General features: G+C 36.8%; 3 protein-coding genes across 5 annotated transcripts in view; 1 reads left to right on the top strand and 2 right to left on the bottom strand.

The window, feature by feature from the left end:
- LOC306986724 (uncharacterized protein) overlaps nucleotides 1-1,937 on the top strand; it is a 31,281-nt gene extending 29,344 nt beyond the window's left edge. Inside the window, exon 2 of one of the 2 annotated variants that reach the window (XM_079590237.1) lies at nucleotides 1,327-1,937. In XM_079590237.1, the coding sequence (XP_079446363.1) occupies nucleotides 1,327-1,620 (294 nt within the window). In that variant the 3' untranslated portion in view covers nucleotides 1,621-1,937. The remainder of the gene's footprint in view (nucleotides 1-1,326) is intronic. The other variant, XM_079590236.1, reaches the window with a different exon arrangement.
- A 611-nt stretch (nucleotides 1,938-2,548) lies between these two features.
- Nucleotides 2,549-5,784, bottom strand: aard (alanine and arginine rich domain containing protein). The gene is made up of 2 exons (XM_079590994.1): nucleotides 5,111-5,784; nucleotides 2,549-3,790 (listed from the first exon to the last, which is right to left on the bottom strand). The coding sequence occupies exons 1-2, from the start codon at nucleotides 5,327-5,329 to the stop codon at nucleotides 3,668-3,670; spliced, it is 342 nt and encodes a 113-aa protein (XP_079447120.1). The 5' UTR covers nucleotides 5,330-5,784; the 3' UTR covers nucleotides 2,549-3,667.
- Nucleotides 5,785-7,047: 1,263 nt separating this feature from the next.
- Nucleotides 7,048-21,240, bottom strand: krit1 (KRIT1 ankyrin repeat containing). Of its 2 annotated transcripts, none has more exons than XM_079591758.1 (17): nucleotides 21,188-21,240; nucleotides 20,102-20,248; nucleotides 19,865-20,021; nucleotides 19,667-19,750; nucleotides 18,778-18,907; nucleotides 17,573-17,816; nucleotides 16,839-16,954; nucleotides 15,580-15,723; nucleotides 15,171-15,327; nucleotides 13,967-14,074; nucleotides 13,733-13,889; nucleotides 13,063-13,214; nucleotides 11,147-11,313; nucleotides 10,542-10,629; nucleotides 8,909-9,115; nucleotides 7,469-7,585; nucleotides 7,048-7,397 (listed from the first exon to the last, which is right to left on the bottom strand). In XM_079591758.1, the coding sequence occupies exons 2-17, from the start codon at nucleotides 20,198-20,200 to the stop codon at nucleotides 7,308-7,310; spliced, it is 2,217 nt and encodes a 738-aa protein (XP_079447884.1). In that variant the 5' UTR covers nucleotides 20,201-20,248; nucleotides 21,188-21,240; the 3' UTR covers nucleotides 7,048-7,307. The 2 variants fall into 2 exon arrangements, with proteins under 2 accessions (XP_079447884.1, XP_079447885.1); XM_079591759.1 differs by having other exon boundaries at nucleotides 21,160-21,231.
- Between the last annotated feature and the right edge of the window lie 397 nt (nucleotides 21,241-21,637).

The following is a 21,637-nucleotide window of genomic DNA, read 5'->3' as shown; positions in this document are numbered from 1 at the left end:
CTTTTAAAATTTACAACAATATAACTGAGTTACTTTTTCAAATAAGTAACGCAAGTTACTTTGTTTTCCCATTTATTGACTGACAGCTCTCCTGTCCTCATGTTGAGACAAATCAAAGTGCAAAGGCGTGTGTGTGTGTGTGTGTGTGTGTGTGTGTGTGTGTGTGAACATGATGTTTATTGTAGTTCTAGACTAAAAGTGAGCATTTACTCATCTCACTTGCACAAAAAATATTCAATATTCCTCAAAATGAATAAAATCAGTGAAATGCAGAATCAGAATACTTTGCAAACTTCCAAATACCTAAATATGTTAAATAAAACATAATTTTTATGCATTTAATCTCACTTTATTGACCAATGTACTTGCTTCTGACCTTCGAGGATTCACTTAAATAAGCAAACATGACTTTAGATAGATAGAAAGGTTTGCTTGTTTGCTTTCCTCTACTGTACACATGTCCTTCAGCCTGAGGATTATTATTGCACTTTTGGTGTGAAAGGGTCTTTACATTTGCCCAAAAATATAACTTTTGTGTTATAAAAAAACAAGCCCAGCCCAGGTGGGGAAAAAAATAACGCAAAAGTAATGTAACGCATTACTTTTCTAAAAAAGTAACTAAGTAATGCAATTAGTTACTTTTTAAGGGAGTAACGCAATATTGTAATGTATTACTTTTAAAAGTAACTTTCCCCAACACTGGTTATAGGCTACAACAACAATCCAATAAACAATAAGTGAATATTAGCCTAAGTGATGTACATTTTAGACACAATATTGTCTGTTTTTTTCTCTATTTTTAGATGAGTTACTCTGCCAGTGTAATTAATGCAGTTTGTGGAGGGAACACTTCTAGTTTTGTCGTTTCAGAAACCGGCTCATGAAATTATTTGCTCTCATAGCATCCGATTAAACTGCCAATAAAACGAGCAGAAAGAGGAAAAATTTAAATCCTAAAATACTTTCAACTCCTGCTGTTGAATCAATGCGAGGATAAGAACTTAATCAGCAACACCTTAAACTTGACCTGATGTTGGATGCTATGAATATGAATAGGACTGTATAATATATGTGTGTGTACTGTGTATACGTATAATTATGTAGTATATATAAATAAATACACACATATGCATGTATATATTTAAGAAATATTTGCATGCATTTACTGTATATTATATATATTTAATTTATTCTAGAGTAGGCTACAGAATTATAAATGTTGCACAATGCACATATAGTTGCAAATACAAACGCTTATTGATGCACTCATCTAAAAATAAATGAATAAAGCATAAAAACAAGTAAAAGCTTTCCTCATGTTTATAGATGGAGATGCGCTCTCAGGACCAAGCTCTGGTCCGTCAGCTGATGGATCTCCATGATGGCATTCAGGAGCTGAAGCAGGAGTGTGTGAAAGCCACAGAAGAAGAAGAAGAGGAGGATGAGGAGGAGGAGGAGGACGCCTGTTGGGACTCTGGGAGTGATGGAGGGAGCAATGTGTCCTCGTTCTCAGGAGAAATGTGTTTTTACGCCTCCATCTCCTCCTTCAGCTCATGTTTGAGCCCTGCTCCTCTATTCCTGCACAAACGGGCCTTTAGTAGACGCAGTTCTGTGCCGTGAAACCTCACGTGTGTTTGATTAATACACCAATATACATCTTACATTACCATTGAGTCTCTGAAGAACAAATGATGCATTCCTTACGTGAGGAATTTCATAATGTATTATTGGATGATATATGACCACAGCTGCCTCATGCTCAGAACATATGTGACCCTGGACCACACAACCAGTCACATGGGTAATTTTTTGTATACATCATCTGGAAGCTGAATAAATGATCTTTCCATTGATGTGTGGTTTGTTATGATAGGACAATATTTGGTCGAGACACAACTATTGAAAATCTGGAATCTGAGGGAGCAAAAAAATGTAAACATTGAGAAAATCTGCTTTAAAGTTGTGCATTTATGTTCACGATTGTGCTGCACTCACTCACAAAAATACATGTTTTATATATTTACTGTAGGAAATTTACTAAATATCTTCATGGAACATGATCTTAATATCCTCATGATTTTTTGCATAAAAGAAAAATTGATGATTTTGACCCATACGATGTATAGTTGCTATTGCCACAGATATACCCGTGCGGCTCCAGACTGGGTTTGTGATCCAGCGTCACATATTTAGTGAAAAAAAAACAGATTTTGAATGTTTTACACTGTAAGAAACTTGACAAAGTCTTTGGTGATTGACTGCTGTAATTCTACCTGATCACACTAATGCAATAATCCACTGAGGACGTGTGTTTCACGTAAACACACATATATCTGTACACAAATTACTGAAAAGTGCCTCTTCAATGCATTATGTGTTTATGACAATGCAGCAAAAACTGTTGCCAGAATAATATTTGTAGTATTTATATATATAAAAAAATGTTTTATCAAGATGTGAATATGTATTGAGTTCATCTGGGATAAGTAACTAATGACATGCATACCACACAATATGATAATAAAAACATACAATCCTGATCAATATTGAGAGTAATAATTTCAAGTTTTAATCATCAAGACATTTTAATAAACAGATGATGACATGCTTCATGCACACATTGCTATGCTAATTATTCAATACATATGTTCAAAGCTGAAAAAAAACATCAACACTTGGGTTTTCAGTCATATAGTCACACAACATCATGAATAGCAAGAACAAATATGAGCTACATCTTCTGTAGACAAATTTATCATAGAACTTGTTTCTATCTCAAGCATATTTATAAAAAATTAAAAAAAGGTCTCAACTATAGCCTTTATAAGGCTTCTCTGAGGTCCTCCTCACATGCGTGTGTATCCTGTAAACACACACACACGTCCAGGGTTCACATGTGTTTGGTGTGTACACCAGTGGTCCAGTGCTGTGATCTGACCGTGCTCATGCCGGCTGTAAAGAGGGCTGTCTGTTGTTGCGGATGTAAATCTGAACACCAGTTTGCCTGATATTTGGTCAAGTTTTTTGCGTACATGAAAATGCCTTCAGAGTCTTTTCCCTGAAGACGTGAAGATGAGCCTCGGGTCTCAGAGAACCAGCGGAGGAGAGTCTCCTTCTGTCTCTCCTCACACACTGTCTGCGGGGTCAGAGGTCATGGCTGTCTGTGGGGTCAGAGGTCATGGCTGTCTGTGGGGTCAGAGGCCATGGCTGTATGTGGGGTCAGAGGTCATGACTGTCTGTGGGGTCAGAGGCCATGGCTGTCTGTGGGGTCAGAGGCCATGGCTGTCTGTGGGGTCAGAGGTCATGGCTGTCTGTGGGGTCAGAGGTCATGGCTGTATGTGGGGTCAGAAGTCATGGCTGTCTGTGGGGTCAGAGGTCATGGCTGTCTGTGGGGTCAGAGGCCATGGCTGTCTGTGGGGTCAGAGGCCATGGCTGTCTGTGGGGTCAGAGGTCATTGCTGTCTGTGGGGTCAGGCCATGGCTGTCTGTGGGGTCAGAGGTCATGGCTGTCTGTGGGGTCAGAGGTCATGGCTGTCTGTGGGGTCAGAGGTCATGGCTGTCTGTGGGGTCAGAGGTCATGGCTGTCTGTGGGGTCAGAGGTCATGGCTGTCTGTGTGGGTCAGAGGTCAATGCTGTCTGTGGGTCAGAGGTCATTGTTGTCTGTGGGGTCAGAGGTCATTGCTGTCAGAGTCCACGAGCATGGACCCGTTCTCCCGTCGGAGTCGCTGGATCTCCTTATTAAGTCCCAGAAGAGTCTGAGCGAGCCGTCGATCCTGAGAACGCATCTCCAGCTGAGGACCATCAGAGACACACATCAGACATATATACAGATCTGTCTGTCTTTCCGTCTGTCTGTCTGTCTGTCTATATATCTGTCTGTCTGTCCATCTGTCCATCTCTCTATCTATCTGTCCCTCTATCTATCTATCTATCTATCTATCTATCTATCTATCTATCTATCTATCTATCTATCCCTCTCTCTGTCTGTCTATATATCTGTCCATCTGTCTATCTATCTATCTGTCTGTTTGTCTGTCTCTCTGTCTGTCCCTCTATCTGTCTGTCTATATATATATCTGTCTGTCTGTCCGTCTCTCTATCTGTCTATATATCTGTCTGTCTGTCCGTCTCTCTATCTGTCTATATATCTGTCTGTCTGTCTCTCTGTCTGTCTGTCTCTCTCTCTGTCTGTCCCTCTATCTGTCTGTCTATATATATATCTGTCTGTCTGTCCGTCTCTCTATCTGTCTATATATCTGTCCATCTGTCTATCTATCTATCTGTCTGTTTGTCTCTCTCTCTGTCTGTCCCTCTATCTGTCTGTCTATATATATATCTGTCTGTCTGTCCGTCTCTCTATCTGTCTATATATCTGTCTGTCTGTCTCTCTGTCTGTCTGTCTCTCTCTCTGTCTGTCCCTCTATCTGTCTGTCTATATATATATCTGTCTGTCTGTCCGTCTCTCTGTCTGTCTATATATCTGTCCATCTGTCTATCTATCTATCTGTCTGTTTGTCTGTCTCTCTGTCTGTCCCTCTATCTGTCTGTCTATATATATATCTGTCTGTCTGTCCGTCTCTCTATCTGTCTATATATCTGTCTGTCTGTCCGTCTCTCTATCTGTCTATATATCTGTCTGTCTGTCTCTCTGTCTGTCTGTCTGTCTCTCTCTCTGTCTGTCCCTCTATCTGTCTATCTATATATCTGTCTGTCTGTCTCTCTGTCTGTCTGTCTCTCTCTCTGTCTGTCTATATATCTGTCTGTCTGTCTCTCTGTCTGTCTGTCTCTCTCTCTGTCTGTCCCTCTATCTGTCTATCTATATATCTGTCTGTCTGTCTGTCTCTCTGTCTGTCTCTCTCTCTGTCTGTCTATCTATATATCTGTCTGTCTGTCTGTCTGTCTCTCTGTCTGTCTGTCCCTCTATCTGTCTGTCCCTCTCTCTGTCTGTCCCTCTATCTGTCTGTCCCTCTATCTGTCTGTCTGTCTATCTGTCTCTCTATATATCTGTCTGTCTATCTGTGCTTCTAACAACAAAATAAAACGAACACAGTCCAACACCCGCTCTAACGCGTCACAGAGGACGTAAAAACATCAGTAGTTTGTAAACTCACCAGTTCTGACCGTAACCAAGTAATGGCTCCATCGATCTTGGCTCTCCGGAGCTCCTCGTTGACCTGGAAGCTCTTCCCGCCCGGAGGAGCGGCTCCATCAGTCTCCGCACACGCTCTCGGCTCGGCTGACGTCCTGAACGCGTGCAAAAGCTTGTTCTTGATGTTCTCTAGAACCATGACAGACACAGAGTCCTCGTACTGAGTGTCGGAGTTCATCATGATATCCAGACGAGTCCTGGTCCAAACGTCCCTCTTTTATACCGCTCCGGTACTTTTCATCGGCTTTTCTTCCACCCATCCATCCTTTCTTCCTTCCTCCTCCTGTGGCACACACGTCTCCTCTAACTTAACTGCAGAGATTGATACAGAGATCCCGTCCCGGGTTTGAAGCATGTTTTTGTGTGTCTCTCTCTCTCTCGCTCTGGGACCGGCTTGTTTTGTCACCGTTACCATGGCAACCGGGCCCCTCCACCCCTCGGTAACCCCAATAAGAATGGAGGGACATTGCAGACAAAGACTATTGTTGCAGATTTGAAGAAGTGAAAAGCTTCCCCTCCCCTTCTCCTTCTCTAAGCCCCATTCAGGCATTGTGTGAGGAACGGTGTGAGAAAGATCTCAGTGAGGCATCAGTGTCTCTGCAAGTTCTCTCGGAGCTTCACACTGGCTTTAGCAGATGAAAGATCTCCGTTGAGAAGTCAGATAACGTGTACCTCAGTTTTTTTGAGTGTTTTTATCACTTTAGTGGATGAAGAGAAGGAATCCTCAGAGGAATGGAGAATCCATGTCGGTTTGGCAGGCCGGGAACAATCTTTTCATTCTCTCTCTAGAGTAACAGGAACAGAAGTCTAGTGTTCGGTCTTCTGTTGGACAACGACTGCGACGGGGGAATAAGTGAGCAAAGGAACGGGGGAATGCATTGAAAGACACAAATCCTGTCAATGCATCACTAATGGAAGCTGAGCGGGAGACATAATGTGTGCACGCAACGCAAAAAGCACAAATAGGCTTTATGGATTACATATTGAACTTCAGTGCATCCATAAAATGTGCATCCAGATTATGCAAATTATATATTAACCAACCCTGGATGTGTGTTTGAAATGCTCTAACCTTTACCGTGCATGCGTTCAGTGGACCGTACATGAAAACTAGATTAATTTGTCTGGCCATAGAGCAAAGATGTAGTGCAATATTATAGAGGCGTGATAATAAATTATAATAAAGATATAATTATAAAGCTTTCCTGTAGCTCAGTGGTCAGAGCATTGCATTAACAACGCAAGGTTGTGGGTTCGATCCCAGGGGACTGCACATACCTATGTATAAATGTATAGGATAATGCAATGTAAGTCACTTTGGATAAAAGCGTCTGCCATAAATGTAAATAATTCAGAAAAGCCATTTATCTCCGAAACAACATCAGTTTCAATACTGTAAATCTGCACAGGAACATTGATACGTTCTTGTGTGTGTCTAAGAGTTATAAAGGGCGATTATAGATCTTAAATAAAAAAATGGTAACACTTTATTGTACAATGTCCTTGTTATCCGTTACATAATATAGTAATTTCTATAAATTGTGCATAATTACATGCAAATAACGTTAACCACACCCTATTGTAAGTACATGCAATTCATTATTATTTCTCAGTATTTCAATGTGTAATTACACTGTAACACGGACATCTTGAAAATAAAGTGTAACCAAAAATATTTTGTTTTTCAAACATTATATTATTTGAACCAAAAAACGATAACATCGTCAGTCTAACAGATTCACAAATTGGTCTGAATTACTTTTGATGATCACATTAATTACATTTAAATTACTGTAAAGGTCATGGAATTTGTTTGTAAAAAATTATATTAATAAAATATTTACTGATTTGCATGTGGATAAAAAACGGCTTCAAACTAATTGAGAAATTTTTTTTTTTTATAATTTATGAGCTTTTTTATTAAAATGGCCATTCATATTTACAAAAACTGTTAAAAGCACATATTTATGACGTTATAAAATGCATAATACCATATACAGTAAGTAAGAAAATAAACATGGTAAATTAGGTTAACATTCATGATGATACGTAATATCTTCTTTTGGTAAAAACAACTCTTAGTCAGTTTTAAAATAGCATAAAAATCAAAACGACTGCACACAAAAAAAAGGCAAAATGCGAAGACATCTGTGATAAGCTCAACCATAAGCATATTTATCTGACGCCGCTCTGTCGTTCGGTGTGATCTGTCCACTCAGCTTCATCAGCAGCTTCACGATGAGGCCGGCCTGGAGAGAGAACAGGAAGACGGTAAACTCACGCGGTCACATGACTGAGAGACGCAGAGAGAGACTCGTACCTGTTTGGTGTGTACGACGAAGTTCTTCTTGTTCTCTAGACTGTGTATTTGGACGTATTGGTCGGCCTGACCGAGCTGCCAGATAAATGTCCCATATTCCAGACTGAGGTGAAGCACCTGATGTATAAAATATAAAAGATTTGAGGGACATAATCCACGTAAAAGCATCTGTCCGTGCAAAAGTTCATTTATTTCAGTAATTCATCTTAAAAGGTGAAACTAATATATTATATAGACTCATTACATGCAAAGTGAGATATTTCAAGCCTTTATTTGTTATAATTTTGATGATTATGGTATAATAATTTAAGGATTAAAAGATTAAATAATTTAAAGGAGAACTCCAGCGCAAAATGAACCTTTGGTCTAATTACACATTGTTACCTAGTCAACCGTTCTCTGAGATTTGTTTTCATGATTATCGAATGTAAATAGTTTTATCTCTAAAAACAGTTTAGCCTATAACGCTAGTATAACGCTAGTATATAGGGCATTGAGTAATGACAAATAAAAATCGCTTGTTAATACCACTAACAAGGCTCAAAATAGCCCCACACTAACACGGCAGCATAATGAGGGTCCCTACATGCAAACCGAAGCATTGAGAACTTTGACAGTGTCCAGACAGTTTAATAAGAAGATATTTTATACATACAGTCAACTTCACATATACAAGCAGAAGCCATCTTAGAAAAACAGACTCGATTAGTCGATCAACGAAACGCCGATCTAAATGCGCTGAACTGTGTAGAATCTCATATGGTCCAGCGCATTTAGATCGGCGTTTCGTTGATCGACTAATCGAGTCTGTTTTTCTAAGATGGCTTCTGCTTGTATATGTGAAGTTGACTGTATGTATAAAATATCTTCTTATTAAACTGTCTGGACACTGTCAAAGTTCTCAATGCTTCGGTTTGCATGTAGGGACCCTCATTATGCTGCCGTGTTAGTGTGGGGCTATTTTGAGCCTTGTTAGTGGTATTAACAAGCGATTTTTATTTGTCATTACTCTACGCCCCATATACTAGCGTTATACTAGCGTTATACTAGCGTTATAGGCTAAACTGTTTTTAGAGATAAAACTATTTACATTCGATAATCATGAAAACAAATCTCAGATAACGGTTGACTAGGTAACTGTGTAATTAGACCAAAGGTTCATTTTGCGCTGGAGTTCTCCTTTAAGGCTTGAAATATCTCACTTTGCATGTAATGAGTCTATATGAGTTCACGATTGTGCTGCATTCACTCACAAAAATACATGTTTTATATATTTACGGTAGGAAATTTACTAAATATCTTCATGGAACATGATCTTAATATCCTCATGATTTTTGGCATAAAAGAAAAATGGATAATTTTGACCCATTCAATGTATAGTTGCTATTGCCACAGATATACCCGTGCGAAGTAATTAGCATTTAATGAATTAAATCTCACTTTTGTCTCCATGTTCATGAGATGCAAGCCTTTGGTGTTCACACCCACATACACTCGGATGACCTTGTGTGTGCTGGAGCTGGCCTTGGTGAACACCTGTCCCGTGAAGAAAGCCGCTCCATATGTGGGAATATCCCAACAGTTTTGCAGGAAGAGTCTCTGGAGGTGGTGCATCTCTTTACTCACTCCCTCGCTAGTGCTCAAGCTCTACACACACACACACACCACACACACACACACAGAATTGAGGAAATCAGAGCAGAATCAGACCAATAACAACATTTATACATAGAGACCAACATTCAAAAGTTTGGGTGTCAGTAAGATATTTATAAAAATAACTATTGCTCTTAAATGTTTAATAACTTTTGAACCGCTAATCCAATCTGTATGCTTTAAAAAGTCTCGGAAAGAGGAGATTCGCGGCTTTCATGTGGTATCGGGTTATGTGTAATCACGTTTGGACATTCATTCGTTTGGATGCTCCGTAGTGAATGTGATTGCGTCATCAGGTTTTGATCAGCATTGATTCGTCATAGAAACCCATGTGGTTTGTTTCTCTGAGCCAAACGGGAATGAGTGTTGATGCTTAGTCCCATCCTCATGCCCAGATTGGTTTATATATATATATATATATATATGTCACTTTTGCTTCTGTGTTCTATTACAATGTTTTCTATTTATTTTACTTCCTGAACTTTTTTGGACATCTACTTTGTCAGTAAATTGAAAAACACACACCAGCTTTTCACTGAAAATCGCCTATAATAATGTTGTAATAAATGGCTATAACTTGCTTAGGGATTGTTACATGTAGTCAAAATTTCATCTGGATATCTAGAATATCAAAGTAAAACTTTCTAAAGGAAAAAAAACAAACTTCAGGAGGATTTGTTTGAGTTGAGTTAAAAAAAAAAAATCACTAAAAATGTGCTACCGTTTTTCTTAAATCTGGTAAATTCATCCATTCCAAGTCAAAATTAATGTAAAATTGGGAATTTAAATGAGTTAGATGGAAACTTCAGGTTCTCCTGTTTAACATTATATATATGGCACTTGATGCTGACTGCTATAATGAGTTAGAAACAAAGAAAAGAACCGGCGAGTCAGGTGCCCCAAAAATGTTCTAGGTCTTTAAGGATTAACTAATGTTAACAAATACAACCTTTGATTTTCATAATGTATTAGTAAATGTTGAAATTACCATTAACTAAGATTAATATCTGCTGTAGAACTATTGTTAATTCTTAGTTCATATTAACTAAAGTAGTTAACTAATAGTAACTAATGAACCTTATTGTAAAGTGTTACCAAGAAATTAATACTTTTTCCAGCGGGATGTTGTTAAATTGATCAAAAGTAACAGTAAAGACATTTATAATGTTACAAAAGATTCCTACTTTAAACATTCAAATCATCAAAGAATCATGGTTTCTGAAGGATCATGTGACACAGAAGACTGGAGTAATGATGATAAATTCAGCTTTGATCACAGGAATAAATAAGCTATTTTTAATTATTTCACTGTCAAATAAATGCAGCCTTGGTAAGCAGAAGAGACTCTTTCAAAAACATTAATGCAATCTGACTGACCAGTAGTGTGCATGATGAGCATGATGTGAAATAAACACACCTTGTACTCGTGAAGTATCCTGTTAGTCCAGTGGTGTGCTTTGCTCTTGACCTTTGAGATTGGAACGATGGATTTCAGGTTTTCCTCACTGCATTAAACAAAACATATTCCCATGTCCTTAACCACTAACACTGAAAACAGTAATTGTCAATATGTGACCCTGGACCACAAAACCAGTCACATGGGTACATTTTCTGAAATTGCGATGTATACATAATCTGAAAGTTGAATAAATAAGCTTTCCATTGATGTGTGGTTTGTTAGGATAGGACAATATTTGGTCGAGACACAACTATTGAAAATCTGGAATCTGAGGAGCAAAAAAATGTAAACATTGAGAAAATCTCCTTTAAAGTTGTGCATTTATGTTCACGATTGTGCTGCATTCACTCACAAAAATACATGTTTTATATATTTACGGTAGGACATTTGCTAAATATCTTCATGGAACATGATCTTAATATCCTCATGATTTTTGGCATAAAAGAAAAATGGATAATTTTGACCCATATAATGTATAGTTGCTATTGCCACAGATATACCCGTGCGACTCCAGACTGGGTTTGTGGTCTAGAGGCACATATGTGGTGGTGAGGACTACATACTTTAGGAAGCCCTGTTTGTGCTTCTTGCTGTCGTAGTTTCCGTAAATGATCTGCAGGAGGAGGCTGGCCAGAGTGATGAGTTTGCTGTCGGACGTGGATAGAAAGCCTTTGAGGAGACAGTGACGAGCTTCATCAAAGAGGATGAGGATGGACAGCGGATCTTCAACCTAAGGGGGAAACTTGCATTCATTTCACAGCTAAATGCAGAACAAGACTTTAAAGGGTTAGTTCACCTAAAAATTTAAACTCTGTCAGTAACTCCTCTCCCTCATGTTGTTTCAACCCCGTAACTAGGGCTGCATAGCGATTAATCGCAACTAATCGTTTGCAGTATAAAAGTTTCTGTTTACATCATATATGTGTGTACTGTGTATAATAATTATGTATATATAAATACACAAACATGCATGTATAATTTTAAGGAAAAAATCTATTTATATATTAAGTATTTATAATTACGGGTTTATATAATGTAAATTATATTAATATAAATATAAAAATGAATACAAATATGTAAATATTTTTATAAATATATGTGTGTATTTATAAATACATAATTATTTTACACAGTACACACACATATATGATGTAAACAAAAACTTTTATTCTGCAAACGATTAGTTGCGATTAATCGCTATGCAGCCCTACACGTAAGACTTTCGTTCGTTTATTTAAAAATGTCTTTAACGCGATCTCATCGGTAATGTTTTCTCTTGGTTCATCTCAGTCAGCATGAATTAATTTTGATATATAAGTCGCACCTGACTATAAGTCGCAGGACCAGCCAAACTATGAAAAAAAGTGCGACTTATAGTCCGGAAAATACGGTAATCTATATTTGTCATTCAAAAAGGGAAACTGACGCCGCAGATACACAAACCATAAGCAAAGCAGTGCGTGCTTACCGTTTTGAATATCAATCCTGCTAAACACTTTCTTTATTCCATTCTGATGTTAATATTGAAATATTCGCTCAAGTAAGATGACGCAACATTAGAACAGCCTATCTGTACCGTTTTGACTTCTTTGCTCGCTGTTTTGCTATTATTATCGTGCACTGACTCGTTCACTAAACTGAACAGCCAATCAGAGTTCTCTCTCACCGACGCCGATTCAACATGTCGAATCGGCCCCAAAAAAGCCGACGAGGACCAATTTCAGCCGACGGTGGACAACTTAGTCAGCCGACGCACAAAAACTGCCCGACGGCTTGACCCAAAGCATGTCTACTCTTCTGCTACACACTCAAAAGTACCGTATTTTTTTCATAGTTTGGCTGGTCCTGCGACTTATAGTCAGGTGCGACTTATATATAAAAATTAATTCATGCTGACTGAGATGAACCAAGAGAAAACATTACCGTCTACAGCCGCGAGAGGGCGCTCTAGTTAGCGGAGTTGTTCAGAAGCGACACCGAGGAAGAACTCAATGGATTCAGTGTTGAGGAGTGAGATCGGGAGCTTGGTGAACTTGCTTACCGGTAACTTGCTGGACTCGCTGGCTAATGTATGTTCTTTATGCTAATGTGCAGCTGAATAACTGTTAATGTGTTACGCTAAAACACCGGACACTATTCAGCTATTGTTCTGTGTGCTGTTGTGGAGCTGAATAACTCGCCTTTCCAGATTAAATGTCTGTTCTTGGTCTTGGATTTTGTGAAATAAATTTCTAAATAAATGCGACTTATAGTCCAGTGCGACTTATAGTCCAGTGCGACTTATAGTCCAGTGCGACTTATAGTCCAGTGCGACTTATATATGGTTTTTTCCTCTTCATGACGCATTTTTTGACTTGTAGTCCGGAAAATACGGTATGTACTTTTTCTTCACAAAAACACTTTTAGGGAATAGTAAGTAGTTTCCTTGAAAGGGACGTTTGTAAAAATTGAGAAAAGATATTGACGGTGTGGCAGAAACCTTTTTTTCAATCTCTAAGGGCAGCCGGACATCTCTGCGCAGGAATAGCTGTGGAGTTTCCCGTTGTGGATCGAGAGCCGTGAGATCGGTCACGATCTCGGTCCAGATCCGTAAGTGTTGCAAGGGCTTGTGGTACGGCTTCAGCTGCAGACCTGAACAACACGACAGAGGAAAAGCATGAAGTAATATCAGATATCTGAGTTTTTCAGGAGCCGTCAGGTGTAGTGTTGGCATTGGCAAAGGTACCGACTTCGCTACTGAAATGTAAAAAATGTGACGCTTTGAGCACTGAGTGGAATCATAAACACTTCTGATTGGCCGTTGTGTTCACGAGCTCATCAGAAATGTCTGTGATTGGCTACAATGGCAAATTCAAAGTCCTTGGGTCAGGTCTCAAAGAAATCTTTCAGAGTTGAAGTTCCAGGTCTCATTTCAACAAACAATTCAACAAAGTGAATACTCGAATCTGATTGGCTGCAGGGTGTCCATTAAAAAGTGATGGATAAGGGAAGCGCTGATCATTGTAGCCAATCACAGACATATCCGATGAGCGCGTGAACACAACGGCCAATCAGAAGTGTTTATGATTCCACTGAACAGCGCCACATTTTTAAAATGTCAGTACCGACTTGATACTTCTAACAGCACTCGTCAGGTGTGGTGGTCTCACTGAGGTTCTCTGAGCAGATCCAGATGGTGAAGTACTGCTGTGTCTCCTGCGAGAGTCTCATGCCCTCCATGATCTGCTGCACTGTCGTGTTGTTGCCATGCTTCAGCTCCACGGAGCGGTACGATCCATCCATGCGGTAAATCCTCACCTTCTCGTACTGAAACACAGGCAAACGTGCCGCTTAGCAGGACTTCACGTCACAGTGCTGAAGCAGAACTGCAGTTTCACACTCACTGGTTTGTTGTTGGCTTGCTGAAGGAGTTTCACCGTCTCCTCCCAGTTGTTCTGCTTGTTTTCTTCACAGAGTTGAAGCGGGGATCGTTTCTGCTGGTCCTCAATGTGCTTAAAATGACAAGGGACAGCATCTTTATATAAATGTTTTTATTACAGAACCTTTCATTTTTATTTATTTTTTATTTATTGTGTGCATATATATATATATATATAAATATATAAAATATTTATATATATATAAATAATAAACTATATATTTTTTAATAATTTAAATATAATTTAATATTTAATTTAGAGTAGTAGTAGACTGCTAGGTTAAGGTTTGGGTTAGTAGAATAAGTACATGCAAAGTTACTTAAATATAGTTAAATATTTATATATACATAATAAAAATCTATATTTTTTACAAAATCTCTTTCCAAATATTAACATTCCACAATATTATATGTTCATATATATATATATATATATATATATATATAAACACACACATTTAATTTTTTTTATCTTTAATAAGAGTCATTACATTTTATTTTGGTAGTCCAATAACTATAAAATAAATACATGCAAAATTACTTAAATATAATTTAATATTTATATATACATAATAAAAATATAGTTTTTTTTTTCTTTGCAAATATTAACATTCCGCAGTATTAACAATATTATATTATATGTTTTTAATATATATATATATATATATTTTAAAATATTTAATAAGTTATTATTTAAAATTTGTATACATGTACACACACACATATAAATATATATATATATATATATAAATATATATATATATATATATATATATATATATATACACACACACACACACACACACCTCAATGAATAAATACAAAACTGTAAGGTTTTTAAAGTTTCTCTAACAAAAACTAAAAAAACTAAATATAATTAAAAAAATATATATTCTACTCTTACAAAAACTCGATCAAGCAAACATTCTGCACTACTTTGTCTAAACAAGTAAAATATAAAATACTAAAAACGAATAAAATGTTGTTTTAAAATGCTACAAAGGAATTTGGCCATCACATTGTAATGTACAGTATTTAAAAATGGAAATTAATTTTGAGATGATTAAATTAAGTGTTTTTAAAGATGAATCCACCATGAGAGTGAAGGCGAAGGTAGTAATCTGGGGGAAATGCGCACGGCAATGAAATATAAAGACTGTATTCCTCACTCTGTCGATCTCCGGATTCTGCAGAAGAATCTGCACAATCTCCGCATGCCCGCCGACGGCAGCGAAGTGTAGAGGAGAGCTCAGCTGGCCGTTCAGCAGATTGGGGTTACAGTTCCCCTTCTCCAGCAGAAGCTTGGTGGCCTCCAGCTTCCCATGCCTGACGTCAGAGGAAAAGCATACTGGTGTCATGGTGTCATTGAGTTGATGAAAGTGGAGGTCTGGCATGTATACTACATAGTTTTGAGTCGGTTACATCGGTTTCGTGTGTATGCAGATATTTCTTGACATGACGCCGTGTTTACAGAATTTTTGTTTTAGAACGATTGGGGGGGGGGGGGAAAAGATGGGAAAGGGAAAGCTCTGGCTTCGTGTGGATGTGGCCTTAACGAAACATGAAGTTGATATATACCAGCATGCATAATGAATGGGTGCCCAGTGGTCACTGTCCAGCTGTTTCACGGAGAAGCCGCTGTCCAGGAGTTTGGCCAGGAGCTCAGTGTCTCCTTCACAGGCGCTGCGGTGCAGAGGGAAGTCGTCCACCCACTGGCGCTCTCTACAGGACACACAGAGGAACCACACTTCATTCTGAGAGTCCAGTTACTCAGAGCATTAGTAGACTGCTGGGTTAGGGTTTGGGTTAGTAGAAGTACATTCAAACTATTTATACATAATAAAATATAGATTTTTACATAATTAACATTCCACACTATTAACAATATTATATGGTTTATATATATATATATATATATATATATATATATATATATATATATATTAGGGCTGTCAAAAGATTAATCGTGATTAATCATCCAAAATAAAAGTTTGTGTTTACATAATATATGTGTGTATACTGTGTATAATTATTATGTATAAATACACACACATTCGTGTATATATATTTAAGGAATAATTGCATTTATATACTGTATATACATTTATATAATTTATATTATATATAAATATTTTATATATAAATATAACCAATTTTTCTTAAATATATACATGATTGTGTGTGTTTTTATATATATAAATAATTCTACACAGTATACACACATATATTATGTAAACACAAACTTTTATTTTGGATGATTAATCACGATTAATCTTTTGACAGCCCTAATATATAAAGATATTTAAAAATCTTTAATAAGAGTCATTTTGATGGTCCAATAACTCAGAGTATTAGTAGACTGTTAGTTTAGGGTCTGGGTTAGTAGAATAAGTACATGCAAAGTTACTTGTAGTCAGTATAGTGTAGTCGACATGATGTATTTGGATATTTTAAAATGGATAGCTTTAGTATTTCTAGTATTTAGTTTATTTGTATAGCGCTTTACACAATACACATCGTTTCAAAGCAGCTTTACAGAAAATGCATGAGTCCACATTACAATTTAGAGTGATCTGCTATCAGAGGGAACTGTCTTAGTTATGCATTTCAGAAATGTACATATACAAATCATAGTTAGCTAAAAATGTACAACCGTAATTTAAACAATTTAATAATTTAAGGCGGAAAACAATGAGCTCATTGAAGTAATGAATACTTGTTTGTTAACAAATGATTATGGCATTTTGTTATAGTATTTGATAAAGTCTGATTATTAGCAGTCTAATAATGTAACACACAGAGCATCAGCATAGTAAACGTAAAATATATATACTGACTTGTCTTCAGTGACGCTGGTCATACTGTGCTGCCATTTGTCTCTTTTTGGAATCTGGATTTTGGAATAATCTGGCGCTCCCAAACCAAAGTAAGGGTTGATGATGACTTTGTCCACCTTTAGGCAAGAGTTCAAATCTTGTTATGCATTCAAAATATGAATTAAAAAGGTATTGCACATGACAAACGACTATTGAGTATAATTTGACAACATGCATAATCTTATATAAACTACCGTTCAAAGCTTTGTTTTATTATTATGCTTTTGAAAGAAGTGTCTCATGCTCACCAAGGCTGTATTTATAGGATCAAAACTACTGTAAAAACAGTGAAATATTTGTACAATCTTAATTAACAGTTTTCTATGTGAATATATTGTAAAGTGTAATTTATTCCTGTGATCAAAGCTGAATTTTCAGCATCATTACTCCAGTCTTCAGTGTCACATGACCCTTCAGAAATCAGTATAATATGATGAAGAAACATTTCTGATTATTATTATCAATGTTGAAAACGGTAGTGCTGCTTCATATTTCTGTGGAAACCATAATGCATATTTTTCAGGATTTTTTTGATGCATAGAAAGTTCAAAAAGGACATTTTATGTGATATAGAAATGTTTTGTAATGTTATAATTAATGTAACATTTGATAACCCAAAATTTTGAACGGTAGTGTTGAATAATGAGTCTATAAATGCAACTTTTTCTGGTTATCATCATAAAGGAAAGCCTCACTCTGTTAGTGTACTGCAGATCTGACCCATAGAGCGGGTTCTGGATGCACAAGTCAGCTTTTTCCAGGGACATCATCTTGCTCTTGATCTCCAGCGCCGTGTAGCCCATGTGCAGCGGGCCGTCGGGCTGCTTGCTCTCCACGGCATACGCCGGGTTACTCACGTTAGTCTTCACACGGTCCACCGGAGCCGGCCGGAAGAGTGCAGGGATGGCGTGAGGCACAGCGTGCTGCTCTGCTAACCACCTGACGTAAACAGAGGCAATAACTCAAGACATGCAGGACTGTATTGGATTGCACTTTGTTTGTTTGTTGTGTTTCTTGTGTCCAGGCGTTTTAGGAAAAAAGGGTGAACAAATTGCAACAGAATCAAACTCAACTGATTTTGTATCCTCAATATGTCCAGAGTAAGGAAAAAAAAGCCAGAAGAATCCCATTAGGGGAAAGTTCCGAAAAAGACCCAAATATATCCTATTCATACGCATATTCATTATTTTTCTCACGTGAATAGGGTAAAAAATGTAACCTTTAGATATCACCATCAAAATCACCATGAGTTGATTACTTTTATCAAGACAAACAAAAAATGTATTACAAGTTTTTTTTAATGGTTTGTTAACATGGACAAACGGTGCATAATCTAATTACAGATGTGCTAATTTGCATAAATACCACAACAGATCTAAACACTGTCTTGTTGACATATAACAGTAAAAGACTAAATGTTAAGGTCTGAATGGAACCCAATTAGGCTACCCATGAGCATAAATACATAGAGGCAGGAAGAAGTGCTTTAAAACAGCCTTTATTAATTATTATTGCAGAGATGGGGTTTGGGGCTGGGACCCACGGACCCACAGACCCATCTCTGCAATAATAATTAATTGGGTTCCATTCCATGTTTGTCTTGATATAAGTAATCAACTCATGGTGATTTTTATGGTGATATCTAAAGGTTAAATTTTTTACCCTATTCATGTGAGAAAAATAATGAATATGCGTATGAATAGGATATATTTGGGTCTTTTTCTGAACTTTCCCCTAATGGGATTCTTCTGGCTTTTTTTTTCCTTAGGACATATTGAGGATACAAAATCAGTTGAGTTTGATTCTGTTGCAATTTGTTCACGGTTGACCCCCATTTTGGCTTAAAACGCCTGTATGATTTTCAGACACTTTGGTGGTCAGTGATGATGTTCAAACTTACTTGTCCAGAGCGAGGAGCATCTTTGAGGTGGCGGAGGAGAAATGGGCACTGGTTTCACTACAGACGCGCATGATGTCCTGAAGGCAGTAGAAACTGGGGCTCCCAGGGTGATAAACACACTTGCTGTTTTCTATATTGGTATACAGACCGTATTCACTTCAGCATTCACTGCCTTGTGACATTACACTCTACGAATCTCACAGTAAATGTAAATATTATAGTTTGGGGTCAGTATGATTTTTTTTTTTTTTTAAAGGTTTTATTCAGCAAGGACTAAAAAAAAATTACAGTAAAGAACATTGTTACAAATACTTTGAACTTCCTATAATAATAAAAATGCTTCTGAGCAGCAAATCCTCATATTACACTGATTTCTGAAGGATCATGTGACACTGACGACTGGAGTAATGATGCTGAAAATCAGCTTTGATCACAGGAATAAATTACATTTTACAATATATATAAAAATACATTTTGTACTGTATTTTGATCATATAATTGCAGCCTTGGTGACTTTTCGCGATTAATCGAATCCAAAATAAAAGTTTGTGTTTACATAATATATGTGTGTGTATTGTGTATAATTATTTTGTATATATAAATACACACATATGCATGTATATATTTAAGAAATATTCGCATTTATATACTTTTATATGATTTATATTATATATAAAAATAACTATTTTATATATAAATAACAATTTTTTCCTAAATATATACATGCATGTGTGTGTATTTATATATAGAAAATAATTATACACAATACACACACATCTATTATGTAATATATTCGTTTACAGCTCTAATATATATATATATACATACATCATATGCTTTAATTTGCATATGACATTTTGGCCACCAATGAGAGTGTGTGCATTCTTACCTTTGACATTAATTGGCACAATAAATAACGAGGCCTCACTGTTCCCATCTAACTGGAACTTCCTCATGTGCACGACACGTTTCCCTGCAGCACAGATCACATATATGCGTTAGTGCAGCTAATTAACAGCCGATTATTGAGCCGTAGAACTGAAGGACGAGCTTCTGAAACCAAACACCTCCAGCAACGACCACTTACCTATTATGCCCTGGTTATTGGATATGGGCTTCGTGGTTTCATCGACATACTCCAGAATTGACTTCGTCCGGTCACTGTCGGCCTGAATTTTGGTCCCAAGAAGAATTTTCTTCCGCTTTTTCTCTTTTCCCTCCAGGGGAACTTCAATGAGTAAAATCTGTGTGGTAAAGCAGATTTAAACATTGACATATCCAGGATGAATTGTAAGCACAATGCATTATCTATAGCTCATCTCACCTCATAAGATTTAGCTCGGTACTCTTTGGAGTTAAGGCTGGCTGTGTTCTTTGGTCGAATAACAGCCACAAACACCTCCTCGAACTCTTGATTTCCCATCACGCACCTCTTTAGTTCCAGCTGTCATCAATTCTTTAAACACCATGCCTGCAATCATATAAAGAGCAAGTGTGAGGATTCAAGGAACAATACTAGGTGACAAAAAGCTCCACACAAAAACACAACATAAGGTCTATGCTTCATTTTTACACAAAGAAAAGTAATTGTGGGCCATTTATCACTCATTAAATAAAGTAGCAGCATAAAACATTTATACAAAATTAGCATACAAAATTAATAAATAGCAGTGCTGTCAGTTCAATTAATCACAAATAATCACATCTAACATAAAAGTTGGTGTTAATGCAATATATGTGAATTATATATGATATCTATATATATATATATATATATATATATGTCTCTCTGTGTATATACTGTATATATACACAGACACACAGAGAGAGACACATTTATAATAATATAGACACATTATATAAACCATTTTTAATATATATATATTTAATATATATAAACGCGATTTTTTCGCAATTAATTGATTTGACAGCACTAATAAATAGCAATTCAGGTTTAGAAAAAAATAAAACATGGCAAATAATGACATAAATTTCATTTTTTGGGTGAACTATTCTTATATTAGTTAATGTAAAGAACTAAGTTATACCAGTATCATTATGAACATCACTTTACTATCAAAACTATACTATTAACTACTAAACAAACATCCATATATATGTGCGCTAACAAGAGTGTGTGTATATCATTTTTGAATATGTAACAACCGAGAATAGCCACTAATGTTAAGACTAAGAATGTATGCTAAAGTTAAATGCGGTTAACTTCTGTCTGAAGTTATAAGGAAGTTAAATTTGATCGGACTCCACCTCGCTGACAAGATAACGGAAATAATTGCTTTAGAGTCAATGTTAGCAATAGCTTATTTATAATAAATGACGCATGTTATAGAGGATTCAAATACTGTGTAATGAAAATATTACCTGCATACAGAGACAACGTAAAACATACCTCTATTTTTCTGTCATATTTCTAACAACAAAGACGCTTTTCCGGCTGCAACCGGAAGTGAGGAAAACGTCAAAATAAAGGTCTCCAACCAATTCACAAATAAATAAAATAAACATGTAGCACGTATTTGGAAAATAATTTAACTTAAATTTATAAAAAAAAATAGATCACAAAAATGCAAGGCAGAATAAGAGCATCAGTCAGCATTAATTTACTGTGCGTATGTTTTCCATAATGAACGTGAATGGTGACGGACCGTGAATCTCGGTCACCCACAAATTAAAAAGCTGTCATTAATTAAGACTACTCACCCTCATGTTGATCCAAACCCGTCACACTTTCGTTCATCTTCAGAACACAACATCTTTTAAATCTGAGAGCTTTCTGTCCCTCCATTGACATCGACGCATCTAACGTTACCACTTGACGCTTCAAAAAGTTAAATCTAAT

This window comes from Phoxinus phoxinus, assembly GCF_949152265.1.
Source record: "Phoxinus phoxinus genome assembly, chromosome: 19".
In the NCBI taxonomy this organism is placed as follows: domain Eukaryota; kingdom Metazoa; phylum Chordata; class Actinopteri; order Cypriniformes; family Leuciscidae; genus Phoxinus; species Phoxinus phoxinus.
This window is presented reverse-complemented; position numbering and strand designations above follow the sequence as displayed.

Bases quoted from the DNA above. Each gene is read 5' to 3' on its own strand.
- aard (XM_079590994.1), bottom strand. From the start codon at position 5,329: ATGATGAACTCCGACACTCAGTACGAGGACTCTGTGTCTGTCATGGTT. The intron at 3,791-5,110 runs GTGAGTTTACAA...GATGGTCCTCAG, and splicing joins CTTGGTTACGGTCAGAACTG to CTGGAGATGCGTTCTCAGGA.
- krit1 (XM_079591758.1), bottom strand. From the start codon at position 20,200: ATGGGAAATCAAGAGTTCGAGGAGGTGTTTGTGGCTGTTATTCGACCA. The intron at 20,022-20,101 runs GTGAGATGAGCT...TTTACCACACAG, and splicing joins ACCGAGCTAAATCTTATGAG to ATTTTACTCATTGAAGTTCC. The intron at 10,630-11,146 runs GTATGTAGTCCT...TGTTTAATGCAG, and splicing joins CACAAACAGGGCTTCCTAAA to TGAGGAAAACCTGAAATCCA.